Source organism: Balaenoptera ricei, chromosome 14 (assembly GCF_028023285.1).
Source record: "Balaenoptera ricei isolate mBalRic1 chromosome 14, mBalRic1.hap2, whole genome shotgun sequence".
Taxonomy (NCBI): domain Eukaryota; kingdom Metazoa; phylum Chordata; class Mammalia; order Artiodactyla; family Balaenopteridae; genus Balaenoptera; species Balaenoptera ricei.
The window spans coordinates 10,607,819-10,626,634 of record NC_082652.1 but is presented as its reverse complement, the minus strand read 5'-3'; the positions used below and the strand labels follow the sequence as shown (position 1 = coordinate 10,626,634).

The window sequence follows — 18,816 nt, the reverse complement described above, 5'->3', positions numbered from 1 at the left end:
CACGCCTTAAAAATCTGGTTCCCTGGCTCAGAATAACTATTTGAGTTATGAAAGGGGTCTCAGAAGTCCTGATAAAAGGAATAAGTAATGGGGAATAAGTAAAGGGGTCCCTGAGAGCCATTAGCCAGGGCTGTCCATCTTTGAAGATGGGTGGAGAGAGCTGACCCCTGACTCCCTTCTGGAGCCACAGGCAGCTAAGATCCAACCCCCTCCGTGGAGTCCACCGAGCCCCCGCCCCCGCCCCGGCTCTGAGCAGCTTTCAGGTCAGGAACACGTAAGGATCCTCTGGCTGACACCATGATAGCTCATCCCAGGCAGCCTCCAGGCTCCCAAATGTGAGTGTGTCCCGGTGTCGTTTGTTCTACTGAGAAGGTAGACGGACTGGTAGAAAGTTCTAGAGAGGAAGGTCCAGTGAGAAGATGAAGGGAGAGGTGGGCCGTGACCTGCAGCTCAGCTGCGGTCTGTTGGGCCCGGCTGGGTTTGGAGAGCTGGCGCTCTGGCCGGGCGTGCAGCGGGGGCGGGCGGCCCAGCTAACTGGGCAGCTGAAGGTATAGGCTTAGGAGCCAGTCAGCACAGACCTGACTCTGTGCCTTAGACTTTTCCACGTAGAACAGGAGTAACAGCATCCCACTGCCTCTTAGGGTTTTTATGAGGATGAAGAGAGAAGACAGGGCTTTTAGCAGAGCTCAGTCTTGACATAACCGGTCTTGAATAATGGTGGGTTCATTACTGTTTCGTTGTTTTGATTGTTGTTATTCACAGAATCACCGAGTGGTTAGGAGCACAGACTCTGGAGCCAGTGTGCCTGGATTTGAATATCAGCTCTGCCACTTAGTAGCTGTGTGCCTTGAAAGAGTTATTTTAACCTCTCTGTGACTCAATATCATCATCTATGAATGGAGATAATGATACCGATTTTAGAGCAATTTGGCTGAGGATTAAGTTGATACATAAAGCACAACTGGTACAAAATGTTAAATGTTTGCCATTTTAATTGTGATTAGGATTATTATAATTACTTTTAGAGGTGGTCAGAGGAAGCAGTCTGGAGAGAACTTTGGAGACAATGGCAGGAGGAAGCTAGAGCTTAATAAGCACCACCTGCATGGGATTGGGAGGGTATCGACTTGTTAAGGGAGGGGCCATGCGGGTTGTTTTCTATTTTGTTTGTTAATCACGCGTTTGTATGAGTGTGCAGCAGAAGAAGGGGCACTGGGCTTGAAGTTCACACACACCTGGGTTCGGAGCCCACAAGCTGGTGGCCTTGGGCAAGTTACATCCTGCCTTGAGCCTCAGTTTCCTCATCAGGAAAACTGGGGTGATGATAGTACAAACTGCAGGGCAGAGGGCTGTTGTAAAGATTGAGTGAAAACATGCTTGGAGAGCATTCAGCTTGGTGCCTGGCACCTTCTAGGCACTCCAGAGATTTCAGTTAATATCCCAGTGCTGTCACTGTGCGTGGACTCTGTCACACGTAGCAAGGCAGTTCAGACGCAGCGAGAATTAAGACATGATCTGCTCAGCCAAGATCTCCTGAGCTCCCGTCATGTACCAGGTGCCCTTCTGGGCACAGGGGATGTTGCTGTGAACGAGACACCCAAGGGCCCTGCTCTCATGGAGCTGAAGGTGCTGGAAATCCCATTACTGTCGCCCACAGGGGAGCTGAGAAAAGGAAGGAGAAAAGGCGTGATCATCCTTGCCTCCTGTTTGCTGGGGAATGAGCTGACTCTGGGGGCGACCGAGAGAGGGAACTCTGAGCCGGGTCTTCCTGGACCTGGAGCCTGAGTGAATCGGGGAGGCCGCCAGGATCCGCCTCCACACCCAGAACAAGAGTCCAAACCCCTGGAGTTGTAGGTCAAACTTTAGGCAAAAATGACATCCAGAAAGCCATGCCTTGGAGGGCTTCATAGAGCCCCCCCTGCAGCTCCCACAGACCCCACCCCCATCGTGGCTGGACCTGCAGGTGAAGGGGTAAAGGCTGGGGAGGGAGAGAACCTGGGTTTCTCACGGCAGTGGAAAGAAAAAGCACAGAATCAGCCTGGGTCTTCGTCCTGGCACTACCTGTGTGAATTTAGGCTGCTGTTCCTCGTCCCAGGGCCCCCGTTTCCAGAATGCAGGGTGATGTCACCCTCTCCCTGGGCTGTCTGTCTGGGGATTAATTGTGGCCCTTCCTGTGTGAAAGCTCCAAGAGGATGGCACCCTTGGAGCCCTTGTTCCAGGACCTGGGGTGTAGCATCGCCCCCTCCCCTGCCCCACCCAGAAACATAGCAAGCGCCCAGGCGGAAAAGGACGACAGGCACGCGGGAGGATCGCCAGACAAGGCCTGGGCAATATTGTCCCATTCTGGTTACCGGGGGCTCCCACATCCCACTGGCTCGAGTTCCAATCCTCAGCCAGCTGTGTGGCCCGGGGCAGGTGGCTTCACCTCTCTGAACTACAGGGATTCATTGAGGCGATGAATGAAAGTGCTGGGCACAGGGCCTGGTACACAGTCAGTGCTCAATCAATGTGAGCAGTGACTATGATTACAAGAGGCAGTACAGCAGAGGGATCAGAAGCCAAACTTCTGAGGTTCAAATCCCAGCTCTGCTACTTAACTGGGCATATAGACAGGAGCAAGACACATCCTCTCGCTGTGCCTCAGTTTCCTCATCTGTTAAATGGGGATAATAAAAGTCCCTTCCTCATGGAGTTGTAGGGAGGATTAGCTGAGTTAATACACATAAATTTAAAGTGCTTAGAACAGAACCTGGCACATGGAAAGTGCCAGATAAATGCTAATGATTGCTGCTGCTATTTCTAGCTGCACAGCAATTCTTCCCTCCTGCGGGCCTGAATGCCGCAATCATCCCTGAAATGAGAAGGGAGGTGAGGTCACTGAGCGTGTGTTCCCCACCCCCTCCCCAGGCTTTGTGGAAGGGAAGCCTGGGAGGAAGGAGAAGCAGCATCTTCTAGAACACACCCACCCGCAGAGTCGCCCTTAGGAAGGCGAACACTGCCCCACCCACACGGGAAACAAACACACAACACTACACCCACTCCAGTCCACACACAAACTCACTCCCTCGGGAGGAGCCACCCACCCCCACCCCTGCTCGGAAACCTCTCCAGCCCCTGCCCAGGTTGCAGGCAGGGCCAGCTTTCTTCTGTGTGTCATGCAGCGATTCTCCCCATTCCTGGCTCCACACCCAGCCAGCCTCGCCTCACTGTAATTACAGAGAGAGCTGAGGCCTCGGTGCCCAACGTGACGTCAGCCTGAAGCTTCCAGCACGATGATCTCACCCCAGTCACTTGGGATGGGGGCGCCTCCATCTTCCCCTCTCGGCCCCAGGAGAAGGCAGTGGGGTCTGGGTCTGTCAGCTCAGCCCAGACTTGCAGGTTCCCACCCAGGCCCTGCCGCCCCCCAGCGGTGTGCACAGGCCACGCTCTGCGCCTGTTTCCTCACCTGCAGGATGGGCATGGTGACAACGCCACACTGCTGTTGTGAGGGTTCAGGGCGATAACGGCAGCAACTGCTCACTGCGTCGCAGGTATGCAGGGAACAGTAAACGATGGTGGTGTTGCCACCTTCCATACTATTATTTTTAGCAAACTGCCTCATGTGCGTCCTGCTTAATACCAAACCAATATCTCAACCGATGACTCACTGAATTCCTTAAAACACCCCCCAAACCACCCCAGCCCACGAGGAAGGCAGGGTCCCAACCCTAAGCCCATAGAGGGAGCATAGCACGCCCCAAACTGCACACCTGCTGGGGACAGATGAAAGATGAACCCAAGCTCGAGGGGCCTTTAGGTTAAAGGACAATTTACAGACTCATTCTCTGAGCTACCTGGGAGGGGCAGGGAAGTCTAGAAAATAGGTCCTCTCCGGGCTTGGAATTCCAGACCAGACACTCTGCCTAAATAGAGCACCTTTGGATAATTATCATTATTAACTGTCATCATCATAATAGAAGCTACCATTGGATAACCCTTCCTATGACAGTTTCCTCATCTGTAGAATGGGGATCATTGCACTACTCTCACCTTACGGGATTGTTGGTGAGGATGAAGCAAAGCTAATGTTTGTGAAGCATTTGCAACAGGGCCTGGCATGTAGCAAGCGTTATGTAATTGAGAATCAACATTGAAAATATAGAAGTGATGGTTTGCTAAATGCTCAAGGAGGATGACTTATGATACATCCCTGAGGAGGCTACTATTACATCCATTTCACAGGTGGGAAAGCTGACAGCTCAGAGCCACCTGGGGAAGAATGTTACGCCCCTCAGAAGGCGCAGAAGGCAAGCTCTGAGAGCTTGAGGATGCTGGAGGCTTGGAAGGGGGCATTGCAACCCAGGGTCACCTGCCTTCCAATCCACTGGCTCCCGTCTCTCTCCTCGCCTTCCGCGGGTCCCCAGTGGGGAGGCAGGATGCTGCAGGCTCTGGAGAGGGTATTTCAGGAGGGTGATCTGAGCCCTCAGCCAGGCGAGGGTTATTAATAGCCAGGCCTTAGTGCCCCGCTAGGGGCGGGCAGGCTCTGGGGGGAAGGGAGCGGGAGGGAGGGCGGAGCTGAGCCCAGCCGAGCTGGGGGAGGAGAGTCCGGAGAGGCTGGCAGAACTTGGCCGCGAAGGCCCCTCCCAGCCCCCCGGGAGCCCAGCTGTCCCCTCCGCGGATTCTCTGGGGCTGGTTCATCACCTCTGAATACTCCTGTGACAGGAGGTGCTTGCAGAACCCGCCTCCAGCCCCAAGCAGGAATAAATAGAAGGCACCCAGCCCAGGAGAAGCAAGAAGTTTCTAGACCTGCGTTCCCGGCTTATTAAGCTCTCCGCTCCACTCCGCGGCTCTGGCTGAGAGCCTGGACGGCCTGGGCGGACGGTGGCTGGCTGATCTCCGGTGAGGCTGTGTGGAGAGGGGTCCTTGAGAATTCTGCTGCACCAGCCAAGGGTCGCCTTCGGTGGCTGGAGAGTCTCGCGGGGCCGGAACCCCAACCTGGTGTGTGCCTCCGTCCTTGGCAGTGGCATTTTCCGAAGCTGAAGAATAAGCTTGGAAGGCCAGTGCACCCACATCACCTTGCTGTGTGACCTTGGGCAGGTGGCTCCCTCTCTCTGAGCCTCTGTTTCCCCTCCAGCTCAGCGGCCGCCATGGCTGATGGTCAGATGCCCTTCCCCTGCCATTACACGAGCCGCCGGCGCCGGGACCCCTTCCGGGACTCATCCCTGTCCTCCCGCCTGCTGGATGATGGCTTTGGCATGGACCCCTTCCCCGACGACTTGACTGCCTCTTGGCCCGACTGGGCCCTGCCTCGACTCTCCTCCGCCTGGCCGGGGACCCTGAGGTCGGGCATGGTGCCCCGGGGGCCCTCTGCTGTGGCCAGATTTGGGGTGCCTGCCGAGGGCAGGAGCCCGCCCCCCTTCCCCGGGGAGCCCTGGAAAGTGTGTGTCAACGTGCACAGCTTTAAGCCGGAGGAGCTGATGGTAAAGACCAAGGACGGATACGTGGAGGTGTCTGGTGAGTGGGGGGCAGGGGAGGGGGTGTAGACCTCAGACCCGGCAGAGCCAAGAGAACGCTCCTTTGGAGGGGACGCTGTGGTCGTATGACACAGGTGACTTCAGGGCTCCGGAATGCAGCCCGTAAAAGTTCTCTTTGCAGAAAAGCTCTCCTCTTCCAGTTCCTAGGGGGATTTTTAACCTGACTCAGCTGCTGGGGCCTTTGGGTGCTGCATCAGCCAGCCAACAGGCAGGGGAATAGAAACCACGTTGCATGTCTGTCCTAACAGAGAGAATTTAATATAAAGAATAAGTTTAACAGATATAGGAGTAAAAAGCCAAAGAAGAAGTGAGGTTCACGCACCCAAGCATCACGACACAGTCCAGAAGGGGGTGTTTGATGCTGTGTAATGATAGTGTCAGTAACTAGCTCAGGTTTCAAGAGAAACACCTTCCCTTGTCCCAGATGAGGAAACTGAGGCATAATTGTCATTATAAGGCTACGACGTGGTAACCCTGGTTGAGCGCTTACGGTCTGCCAGGCACCGTGCTCAGAGCTTTACCTGTGGCATCTCAATGAACACAAGCAGAAGGGGCAGGGCCTGTCTCCTCTTTTTTACAGATGAGGAAACTGAGGCACAGAGAGGTTAAAGCAACCCACCCAAGACCACCAAGGATTCCACCCCCAGCTGTCTGGGAATTGGGAGGCCAGAAGCAAATTGACAATTTGTTGAGCACCTACCAGGTGCCAAGGGCTACAGCTTTTATATTCCTGCTCTCAAATAATCCTCACTCCAGCCCTGAGAAGCAGAGGTGGCTAGTCCCATTCTGCAGCTGAGGAGGCTAAGGCCCAGGTGGGCACTCGTCCAAGGTCACGCCGTGAGTTAGCAGCAGGCCGAGTCAGGGCCTGCCCACATCCCAGCCTGGGAGAGGGAACGTTTTGGGGAAGAGGAAAGAGGAAATGGACGCTCAGTCCCTGCGAAGCAGGGCAGCAGGGGAAAAGCTTTCTGTCCCTTCCCTCCCAATTAATGTTCTATTAAAAAGCATGTTCCTGGCAGGCTCTACTGGCTGGAAAATCAATAAAAGCCATTGCAAACAGGCTGGGTAGGTACTAGCCCCAGCAGAGCAGCCTTCAGGGGGAGTTTCAAAGGCTCCCAGGGCAGAATTATAAACATCAGAGGCTCCGGAGGGTGTGGTGGGCCAGGCGGCATTCTGGGGCCTTATGTGGGTGGAGGGAGATGGCCAGGGCGCCAGATGCCTGAAACCATTTCTCTGGGCTTTGTTTCCTTATGTGGAAATTGGGGTTCAAATGGCTACACGACCTAAGGATTTTTGTCTTAGATGACGCATGTAAAGTGTGTACTTAGTGCCTAGAACACAAGGGATCGGCATTGTTTTGATGTTACTAGAACGCTAAGGCCCCAAAACATACATACATACATACATACATACATACATACATACATACATACATAAATGCTAGATGTTCTTTGAGACCCGGGTTCAAATCCCACCACCGCTGTTCAATCTCTGAATGGATATGGACAAGAAAGTCTTTTCACTGCTCTGAGCCTCGGCTTCCCCATCTGAAGAGTGGAGATCATAATAACATCCATCTTGCAAGGCTGTAGGGAAGATTAAATATGGGCAGACAATCCATGATAACAAATGCAGACTGTCTGTAAAATGGAGCTAATACTAGTGTCTGCCTGGCACTCTGCAAACAAGGTGATTATTATCACTGCTTCCCCTGTCTTTGTTTTAATTAGGGTTCCAGAGGCTTCCACCCCAGGGTGGAGGGTGTCCCATGCCCTGTGGCCCCTCCAGGAGAACTCTGTCCAGCCTGGAGAGCTTTTTCCTCCATCCTCCTTTCTAGGTGGGGTCTGGCAGCTCCAGGCTGAGATCCCAGCTGAGTACCTTACTAACCCAAAGGCTTCGAGTGGGTCACAGAGCCTCAGCTTCCACATCTGTAAAATGGGGTCATTGGGGGCTTAAATAAGACAAAGACAGACAAAGCGTTTTCAGGTTGAAAATGCCTCACAGATATGCACTTAGCAACGTCGGCTTGACAGAATCCAAATCCCCCAAGAATACATCCAAAGATTTTTATAACAGGGATTTAAAAAATCAAATCGATTATCAGGGGCTCCGTTTAAAAAGCAACTTTCAAGGGACGTGGTAAGTCAGATCAGTCTCCCATCCTACCTCACTTAATGACACACCCATTCTTCCTCAAGCTGTTTGTGTAGGGCACTGTGCTAAACGCAGCCATATGTTGGTTCACCGGTTCCTCACATGGACTTCCAAGGAAATATGCGTAGGTTTGTTGCACCCATTTTACAGATGAGGAAACTGAGGCCCAGAGAGACTAAGTCACCTGAGGTCACCTGCTTCTCCATGGCAAGGTCTGAAATTCAAAGCCAGGCCTGCTTAGATAGTTCCGAGTCAGGATGGCTGGATCTGCTTCTAATTGAGTGGCCTGGGACAAATCCTACCACCTCTTGGGCCTCAGCTTTACCCTTGGTCTTATGAGGAGTTGGACTAGGTCAGTATTTGCCAAATGGTGTGTTTTAAGATATCACTGGGCATCTGATAAATGCAGGTTTCCTCACTGCAGGACTTATCAGAGCCTTGAATTTGCTAATGGCGTTTATGAGTCTCTGAGAGGTAGCCCTGTCTTATCTGACCACATATGAGTGTCTAGGCCCAGGGAAGTGTTTGGAAAATGCTGAACTAGATGGTTTCCATCATGCCTCACATATACCCCTCCCCCACCCTGCAGCCACCAGCCAAGAAATGTTCTCTTCATGGGCCGCTGGCCCAGGCCCTGGCCGAGGAAGGGACTGGAAAGCCAGAGGCTTTATTCCACCCCCTCTCCTTAATCCCAGGGCCTCTGCCTCCCCTGGAAACAGCACCTTCTTTCTTCAGCTGGGCCAATGGCTTTCCCCGAAGTACTGATGCGGCTTCTCGGCACCTACATTTCTCGGGACCTCTAGCTTCCCCTGGCCTCCAGATGGGTTCGTTTTTTTGTTTTTTTCATAATAATTGCTTTTTTGTTTACCAACATAAAATATTTCCATGGTAGAAAATGTAGACAGGAAAGCAAAATAAGAAATTAAATATCGGTCATAATCCTTAAACTGCCCCAGTAAATAGATATCCAAATAACATGCAAATTAAGCTTCAGCAGGGGCCTCCTAGCAAAACCCTCTTTCACCCAGCTTAACCCCCTCCCCCAAGCCCCCCTGTACAGAGCTGCCTTTGCTTAGAGATCCTCCCCCACAACCCCAGTACCTATTTTCAGAGCATGGACGGAGAGGTTTAGCTTCTGAGGATCAGTTTTTTCCCCCAGTATCAAAATAAACCACAAGCATTCACCTTCACATGGTATTTTTACAACTTTCAAAGCAATTCTGTGACTCATCGGCTCCTAGGAAGTTGTTGTCATCGCCATTGTAGAGAAGAAGAGAGATGTGCTGGGAAATGTCAGAGCAGGGACTCCAATCCCCAACCCACATCCCTGCCTTGGAGTCTTTGCTCCAGCACTTCCAAGCTGTGTGACCTGGGGCACATCACTTAACCTCTCTAAACTTCCATTTCCCCATCCACAAAATGGTAATAATAAAAGTACCTGCTTTCTAAGGTTTTTGTGAAAAATGAACAGTTGATATCGGTAAGGTGCTTAGAACAGTGGCGGACACCAAGGAAGCGCCGCAATATAAGAGTTTGCTATTATTATTCTGACCATCACCATCATTATCATTTATTATTGCCAGGACACCAAGTGTGCAAAAGGGCTGAGTCAGAGGCACTGGCCTGTCCCCAGGGGAAGCAGGTCTCCGGAGGCCCAGGCTTTGGGAAGGGGACCAGGGGACAGACAGTGTTCCTTTGGCCACAGGCCTGTATCAGAGCTGGTCAGCTGGTGGTCACGGACTTGGCAGGTCAGAATAAACTCTCTGAGCTTCAAGAGGCAGCACGTTGGCAGAATAGTATGTTCTGGTTAAGCAGACACTCCCGTTGAAAAACGAATTCCTGTAAATGTACCCCTTTCCGCCCAGCTGGTGGGAGACTACGTTCATGCAGCCTTTCCTAAGGGAAATTTAGCAACATATAGAGCAAGGCTTCGAAATTCTAGAACTTGGAATTTATCCTAGGAAGTCATGAGGCCGAGTGTGAAGATCTAGCTACAAGAATGTTCAGTACAGTGAGGTTCTTTCTGATGTCAGAAACCCTCTCAGTGCCCCAAAGCCGGGGACTGGCTAAATGAACTTATATCTCCCTGCAGCCATTAAAAGTCAGGTTGGCAGTGAATATTTGCTATAATATGGAAAAATTATTATAACGCGTCAGTAAGAGAGAAAAACAAGTTTCAGGTGTAACATACAATATGATCTCATTTGATAAAATGGGTGATATACATCTATACTATATAACATGTATGCATTTCTAAGTAACATAGAAAAGTCTGGAACATATACAGAAATGTGGTTTCCTTGGGGTGATGGAATTATGGAGGGTTTTGATTTTTTTTTTCTTTCTTTTCTACATTTTCAAACATACACATGCGTTATCTTGTAATCAGAAAACAAGTTATTAATAAAGGAATCATGAATAATAAAAAGGTCATGAATAATGTAATCACCTATAAATTATCAGCTTAAAATCTTGACTGCAGTAAGACACCATACTACACAAGGTTATTTACAGTCTAGGTTCCAAAGCCCCTCAGGAGGATGCCCATGGGTAAATGAGGGTTCTTGGCCCTGGAATGTGGCGCCACAACTGAGGAACGAGTAATAATAGGAGCCTAATGGCTCTGCCAGGTGCTAATCCGATTTGTTTAAAGAGAAATTAGAGATACTCTCCCCATTTAAAAAAAAAAAAAGTGGGGATGGGCCAATGGGCTCAGAATTTGTTACATAAATTGCAGACGACAGCCAGTTTGCGCCTAAGCCTTCTTGTAATTTCATATTTTTCCTTCCTAAGGAAAGAAAAAAAAGCCCTTGCCTGCCAGCCTGGAGGAGGAGGGGTGGGTGGAATTTCACATCCGTGGTGACTAATGTGTCATTTCTCAGGGAAAGCCCCCTTGGGGTGTTGTTTTTTTTTTAGCAGGTTGAAGCATTATTTCCAGGCAGTTCTTTCAGGACTCAGTACAGATAATGGGGCCCAAATAACTAACTAGAAGCTGGAACAGGCGGAGGGGCATCGGACCCCAGCCCTCGGCTTCGATTCCAAGAGTTGGTTCTGAGACTGGGGCTGCCATGCACTTGGTGGGTGCCCTTAGACCCATCCCTGGGCCTCAGTTTTCACATCGGTAACTGAGGGAGAAAGAGGCCCATCCTCAGAGCTGGGAAAGGGCTCTGTGCATTATAAAGCCAGCTGGGTGGCAAACTAGCCCCACTTTTTTCCTCTCACCCATTCTGGGATGTTGGCCTCAGGGGTCTCCTGGCTGGTTAGGAGAGAGGGGTGAGACGCAAGGCTTCGAAGATGCCGTACCACATCTTAGAAGACAGGAGATAGACTGTGATTTCCTAAGTCTAACGCATAATCATCTACAAACCACGGTCAAGGCCTCCTGACCTGCCTGTTATCTTACTGCATCTTCACGACAGCCTGGGAGGTGGTATCAAGTGGGTCCACTTAGCAGATGAGGGACCAGAGGCTCAGACAACTGGAGCCTCTAGACCAAGCCCCGAGCCACACAGCGAGGCCGGGGCAGGTTTTACATCTGAGCCTGAGTCCTGAATGATGCCCGAGGGACATAGCCGCTGACACATGGCTTTCTTCTCCCTTCCAGGTAAACATGAAGAGAAGCAGCAAGAAGGTGGCATTGTTTCCAAGAACTTCACAAAGAAAATCCAGTAAGTAACCTGGCAGTTGGATTTCAGGGTAGGATTGGAGTGGAAGTGGGGACGCCTGGGACCTGAGATCTGGGGTCTCTCCCTCTTGGGCATCTCTACTTCAAGATACACCCCCTGCCCCTGGGGCAGGGAATTGAACCCTTGCACCTAAAGGGGAGAAGGTATCACAGCAAACGTGCATAGGTTCCCAGAAATGGGGGCGTGTAGGTTGTGCCAAGTCATCTGCTCAGTGCCCCATGGGGTGGGATTAACAATCTCATTTTGTAGATGAAGAATCCGAGAATAGGAAAGGCAAAATGACTTGTCCACAATTCCACGAAAATCGGGGCACTCACCCACCCATGTGATATGATGCCCCAAATTCCCAAACAGAATCTTTCGAAGGCTGCTTGCTCTAAGTCTCCCACGGCCAGGAGAACGCGCGCCTCCCCTAGAGCAGCCATATGAATTAGGCTGGAAGCTGTCCTGCTGTCATCACTACTCACCACCTAGAGGGGTTTTCAGGCTGAGAGATTGGGACAAAGGAAAGGCCAGTTTTGCAGAGGGGAGTGAGAAGGGCTGAGGCGGGGGGATTATGCAAGCAGCAGGAAGACCAGCAGGCTGAGCCAATGAGTCAAAGCCACACTGAGGCCCTGATGGCAACAACTGTAGCGAGAAGAGACTCACCTCCCCCCTAATCAGCATCCTTCCACTGTGTGCACTGCTGGCTCCAAAGTCTTTTCCCAGTCCCATTTCACCTTTGCAGCAAAGGTATGCAGTGGGGAAAAGAGACATTACCCTCCTTGTATTATGGGGAAACTAAATCTCCCAGAAGTGAAAGGACATACCCAAGGTCCTTAAAATTAGCATTTAGAACAGCCCAAACAGACCTTTGAACTCTGAATTCACCGTGTTCATTCCTTGAGCAAGGAATGCCCTTTCCTCACCTGTAAAAGGGATGGGTGCTGATGCCAGCCTTGCCGAGTTACCAGCTGAAAAGGGAATGAGATCACTGCACTGTGATGGGCACACAGCAGGTCCCCATAAGTGGTGGTTTGTTGTTACTATTATTGTTGTTGTTACTGAATCTTAACTCCTCCCCTCGCCCTGGCAAAGATATCCTGTGTCTAGAGAGATTGCACAAGCCGAATTCTGAGGCTGCTTTCAGCTTTAGGATTCTGTAGTCCTGTGTCTCCTGCCATGTGCCCATTCCTAACCCACCGGGCGCCTCTGGAGTACTTAAAAGGCTGCAGCCACTTCCTGATAGGGCAAACGCCAAACTGTTCTTCTCCGCGCTCCCTGGCTCGCCTGCCATCCCCAAGACCCACACCTTTCCCTAGTACCACAGCCAGCAGGAACAAACATTGCTGAGGGGGGAGAGAGGGAGGGAGGGAGCTGATGTTTCTTTCTTTCCTTTTTTGTTTTTAATAAATTATTTAATTTATTTATTATTTTTGACTGCTTTGGGTCTTCGTTGCTGCGTGCAGACTTTCTCTAGTTGCAGCGAGCGGGGCTACTCTTCATTGTGGTGCGCGGGCTTCTCACTGCAGTGGCTTCTCTTGTTGTGGAGCACGGGCTCTAGGTACGCAGGCTTCAGTAGTTGTGGCTCGCGGACTTCCATAGTTGCGGCTCATGGGTTCTAGAGCACAGGCTCAGTTGTTGTGGCGCACGGGCTTAGTTGCTCCATGGCATGTGGGATCTTCCCGGACCAGGGCTCGAACCCGTGTCCCCTGCATTGGCAGGCAGATTCTTAACCACTGCGCCACCAGGGAAGCCCTGATGTTTCTTTTAAGAGACTGAGGTCTCAGGATGGAGTCACAGACAGGGCAAAGCTGTGAAAGGGACTGAGCCGGAAAGAAGTCATCAAATTCATCATCTCTAAAAGACAGCCATTTCCATGGATCTCACCATCTCCAAGGCCTCCGGGAAAACAGCTTGCTGGGAGTTACTTGACCAGATAGAACTGCCTAAAGCTGCTAGAGGCTCAGCAGCTGAGCCGGGCCGGTTGTTAGGACGCTGGACTAACATGGCCAGAGGCCCCCTAGAGGCTCCCCTTAGTCAATGAGCCGTCCCGGCCCTGTCCCTGGACCCTCCAAGCCTCCCCGTGTTCCAGCGACTAAAGGGCCCCCAGGACCCTCCTCCATCACTTCGGCATGGATCCAACCATTCTGGTTGGTCCAGCTGTGCCAGTTGTTAAGTATTTTTGAACCTCGCCTCTGCGTGTAGGGAGTCCCAGCTCCATGACTGAGTGGGAGACTTGCAGCAAAATGCTGAACTGCTCTGAACTTCTGTTCCTGTATCCCTCCTTCCCTCAGGATGGGGAATGAGAGGATGTGTACAGACTCAGTGCCCAGCCCATGGGAATTAAAATTATTAAAGATTCCACAAGGCTGGAATCACACAAGAGCAGCTGGGAGTCCTGGGACCTCCTGGGACCTCCTGGCTCTGCCCAGACTCCAGACACCAAGCAGTGGGACTGGGGTTTGGGATGGCTCTAGCCCCATCTCAGAGGTCTCATTGCCTCTCCCAGGAAAAGCTCCAGTCACTAGAGGACAGGGAAGCTCCTTCAGCCAGGCTGAGATCCTTCCTTGGAGATATCCTCCCAGACAGGATGCTCCAGCCGTTTGCCTCAGCCACGGCTAGGAATTCTTCTCAGCACATCCATCCCCATGTGAAAGACCCCGTTTTGACTGGATGAGGGAGAGAGGGAGAGGCCTTGGAATTTGCCAGTCAGGTTGGGTGCAGGGCAAAGCCTGGAGATGGGGGCTTTTCCACACCCAACTGGCGTGAGAGGCCAGGGGATGCAGGAAGTCATCAATGGAGGATGCCCAGAACCAAAGCAGACTTGAGTGTCTTTGCTCCACATCTTCCCTGGTGTCTGTCTGATCTGCCATTTAGTGACCCCGGTGGTGTGTCAGGAGTCATGTTAAAAGATGTAGAGTTTTAATTTTGTTTCATCTTTAAAAGGATGCTATAACCATAAACAAGGTGAAAAGATAACCCTCAGAATGGGAGAAAATATTTGCAAATGAAGCAACTGACAAAGGATTAATCTCCAAAATTTATAGGCAGCTCATGCAGCTCAATATCAAAAAAACAAACAACCCAATCCAAAAGTGGGCAGAGACCTGAATAGACATTTCTCCAAAGAAGATATACAGATTGCCAACAAACACATGAAAGAATGCTCAACATCACTAATCATTAGAGAAATGCAAATCAAAACTACAATGAGGTATCACCTCACACCTGTCAGAATGGCCATCATCAAAAAATCTACGAACAATAAATGCTGGAGAGGGTGTGGCGAAAAGGGAACCCTCTTGCACTGTTGGTGGGAATGTAAATTGATACAGCCATTGTGGAGAACAGTATGGAGGTTCCTTCAAAAACTAAAAATAGAACTACCATATGACCCAGCAATCCCACTACTGGGCATATACCCTGAGAAAACCATAATTCAGAAAGAGTCATGCACCACAGTGTTCATTGCAGCTCTATTTACAATAGCCAGGACATGGAAGCAACCTAAGTGTCCATCGACAGATGAATGGATAAAGAAGATGTGGCACATATATACAATGGAAAATTACTCAGCTATAAAAAGAAGCAAAATTGAGTTATTTGTAGTGAGGTGGGTGGACCTAGAGTCTGTCATACAGAGTGAAGTAAGTCAGAAAGAGAAAAACAAATACCATATGCTAACACATAATATGGAATGTAAAAAAAAAAAAGGTTCTGAAGAACCTAGGGGCAGGACAGGAATAAAGACTCAGATGTAGAGAATGGACTTGAGGACACAGGGAGGGGAAGGGTAAGCTGGGACGAAGTGAGAGAGCAGCATTGACATATATACACTACCAAATGTAAAATAGATAGCTAGTGGGAAGCAGCCGCATAGCACAGGGAGATCAGCTTGGTGCTCTGTGACCACCTAGAGGGGTGGGATAAGGAGGGTGGGAGGGAGACGCAAGAGGGAGGAGATATGGGGATATACATATATGTATAGCTGATTCACTTTGTTATAAAGCAGAAACTAACACAACATTGTAAAGCAATTATACTCCAATAAAGATGTTAAAAAAAAAAAGAGGATGCTCTAGAGTAGGAATTATTAAGCTCATCTTGTGGATGAGAAAACTGAGGCTCAGAGGATGATGGGACTCAGCAAAGGTCACGTAGCCAATAATGAGCTGGTCTGGGACTTGAACACAGGTCTCTCCACCTTCCAAGCCCATGACCTTCCTACTTGGTTAGGGGAAACAAAATGTGTGGTTCACGAACCATCTTCAACTATTTTTTGCCTTCTATGCTTACGTTCCCATACTATTATTTGCTCACGACTTTTTTTCTTTTCGATCAACTCGCTTTTGATAAGGTTCAGCTCTCATCAGTCAAACGTTCACTGAAGAAGACAATTGTAAAATAAATCCAACGAAAGCAAAATGTGGTTAAATTCTAACTAGGCAGTGTTGCCTGCCTGAGGCTCTAAGTCACAGATTAGCTCTTTCCTTGTTAAAAGAGAGAAAATAGCAAGAGATAGAGGCTAAGGTGTTAAAGGCATGTTAACACAGAGCTGAGACTTTCCCTTAGATGTAAATGAAAGATCTGCAAGAGGATTGAGGAGGAATAGCTCTCCCACCACGTGTTTCAATATAGAGGTCACCTGGTGAGAGCCCTTGAACAAGTCTCTTCCCATCTTGGGGCCTCAGTTTCCTCGTGTGTAACATGAGAGCATCGTCCTGGACAGTCGAGATCCTTTTGGGCTCTGACATTTCATGGGTCAGTGATTGTGCTAAAATAGTCACAGCTGGGCTTCCCTGGTGGTGCAGTGGTTGAGAGTCTGCCTGCCAATGCAGGGGACACGGGTTCGAGCCCTGGTCTGGGAAGATCCCACATGCCGCGGAGCAACTGGGCCCGTGAGCCACAACTACTGAGCCTGCGCGTCTGGAGCCTGTGCTCCGCAACAAGAGAGGCCGCAATAGTGAGAGGCCCGCGCACCGCGATGAAGAGTGGCCCCCGCTTGCTGCAACTAGAGAAAGCCCATGCACAGAAACGAAGACCCAACACAGCCAAAAAATAAATAATGTAGTCATTAAAAAAAAAATAGTCACAGCTGTCAAGATGCTCACTTGTACAGCCAATGACTCCAATAACAATGTAGAAGGTGAGGCTGACTGAGCACTTCCTGTATGCCAGGCACTGTGCGAAGCCCTTTGCTTTCGTTATCCTACATAATTCTCACACCACCCTAAGAGATAGATGCTATTTTTAACCCCTTTTCCTATAAGGAAATAAGTTCAGAGAGGCAAGATCACTAGCCCAAAGTCGCACAGTCAGGAAGAACCAGGATTTGAACTCAGGTCTGCCCGCCTGCAAAGTCCATGCTTGTGGACCATGGCTGCCCTGTCATATGGTCCCAGGTGTTCTGTGGGTTGGCGTGCAAGGGGTTAAACAGAGTCAGCCCATCCCCAGCCCAGAGAGGGAGGTCCAAACTCTTGGCCTTGTCTCTACTTCAGAAGTTTGGCTTGGCAACTGCCCAAGTTCCCTTTCTCTTCCATCCTTCCCTGCAGGCCCCTTGGTAATCTCCGTGGCTCAATTTGGCAGGAGTCTCCCTGGTAGAGGAAGTTCATGTGGCTACAGGTGGCTGTTCACAGCAAAAAACTCCCCAACCCCTCCAGGAAGGGTCCTGCCCATGACCAGGACGGGCTCACCTTACTTCCTGGGTCTTTCATCAAGACCCCTGCATTTACAATAGTCAGAGCCAGCCTGGACCGGTGATCTGTGGGGACTGAACCTTCTGGCTTTCCCTACCGTGGACCTTTTTTCAAAAGTCTGGTGCCTGGGGAGACAGAGGAGCATCATGATCAGCTACTCTGAGTTTGGAGACCAGGATTCCAATTCTATTCCCATCTGCTGCTTGCCGGCTGTGTGACCTTGGGCAAATCAGTTCACCTCTCTGATCTCAGTCTCCTCATCTATAAATTGGGGATAGTAGTGGAACTTGCCTGCTGGGATTATTATCAAAATAATAATCCCACCAGGCAATATCAAAAATATTTTCTTTCAAATGAAATGAGAATGTCTGGCTATATTAAAAATAATAAATGAATCGTGTGTTTCTCCTAGGCTTCCTGCAGAGGTGGATCCTGTGACAGTATTCGCCTCGCTTTCCCCAGAAGGCCTGCTGATCATCGAAGCCCCCCAGATCCCCCCTTACTCACCATTTGGAGAGAGCAGTTTCAACAACGAGCTTCCCCAAGACAGCCAGGAAGTCACTTGTACCTGAGACCCCAGTCTTGGCCCTTCCTTGTTCCCTCCCCAACCCCTGGGCTTCTTTGATTCCAGGATACATTACTTTAGCTGAACTCATAGATTTAGTGTGACTGAAATGTTGGGGGTCAGGGTGGATTGACCAGATTCCCTGGAGAGTGTAATAGTAGGTTTCTCCGCAAGATGGCGCAATTGGCAGGTCGTGTTCCGCTGCATTAGGCCAAGATGCTGGGAGTTTTTCTTTCTTTACCTTTTCTATCGTGATGAAAATGTTGCACATTCTACAGCTGCAAAACAAATAAAAGGGGACATAACATTTCACATTGTATCTTACCTTGCAGCTAATGCAAGAGTTGCTTTTCTCTGGGGACCTCCCCATCACCCAGGTTCCCATTCTGGGCTCCCAGTGTCCATGCCTGCCCCAGGGTTTGGTTGACGGAGCCCAGTAGCTCACACCACTGTGTTTCTGCAGACGTGGTTTACACAGGGTTATAGATAGGTCTTACATCCCCATATGGGATTTAGCCAACAACCACATGAAAACAAACAGTGCTTTCTGCCCTTCACCCAGACATTTATAGCACGTTCCCAAGCTGGCACTCCCCAAGGACTCTGGAAGCCCCTTAGTTTATTCTCTGGCTAAGGTCCCCCCTTTCTTGTGTCTCCTATGTCCAAGTCGGGATTTTTACACAGGGGGCTGTCTCCAGACAGCTCCACCGGGAACCAAGCAAAGGCCAGACTGTCTGGCAGGCGGACTAGTGGTCCTGTGTATATGGGTGGGACGTGTGTGTCATTGTTATTTGAATTGTGCTGTCGTTTAGGGGGAAATAAAAGTAAGTAATAATAATAATAATAAAGGAGCTGATGTTCTTAGCCTTGTGTGTCATTTTGATGGGAACTAAATGCAGTACCACTTAGATGTGCTGCATCAATTAGGGATGCTTGTGGCAGCAAATAATAATGCCCAATGCATAGTGGCTTAAATGACATAAATATCTGTCTAACTTTACAAGAAGTTTAGATATGAGTGATTTCAGAGTTACTTTTTCAGCTGTTATGCCACCAAGAACCCAGAGTCTATCATTTTCCTCTGCCATCTCCGACAAGTTTACAAGTTCTGTCCTCATGTTTGCAAGATGGCTGCAGCAGCTCCAAGCATCTCAACCTCATACGACAATGTATAGGAAGAGAAGGCAAGGGTAAAGAAGTCTTTTTGTCTAAATTTCTCTTTT

General features: G+C 50.0%; 1 protein-coding gene across 1 annotated transcript; it reads left to right on the top strand.

Annotated features, from left to right (window-relative positions):
• Window positions 1-4,606: 4,606 nt before the first annotated feature.
• Window positions 4,607-18,457, top strand: HSPB8 (heat shock protein family B (small) member 8). The gene is made up of 3 exons (XM_059893820.1): window positions 4,607-5,493; window positions 11,269-11,332; window positions 17,441-18,457. Exons 1-3 carry the CDS (start codon window positions 5,127-5,129, stop codon window positions 17,598-17,600), a joined length of 591 nt encoding a protein of 196 aa, XP_059749803.1. The 5' UTR covers window positions 4,607-5,126; the 3' UTR covers window positions 17,601-18,457.
• The last annotated feature ends 359 nt before the right edge of the window (window positions 18,458-18,816 follow it).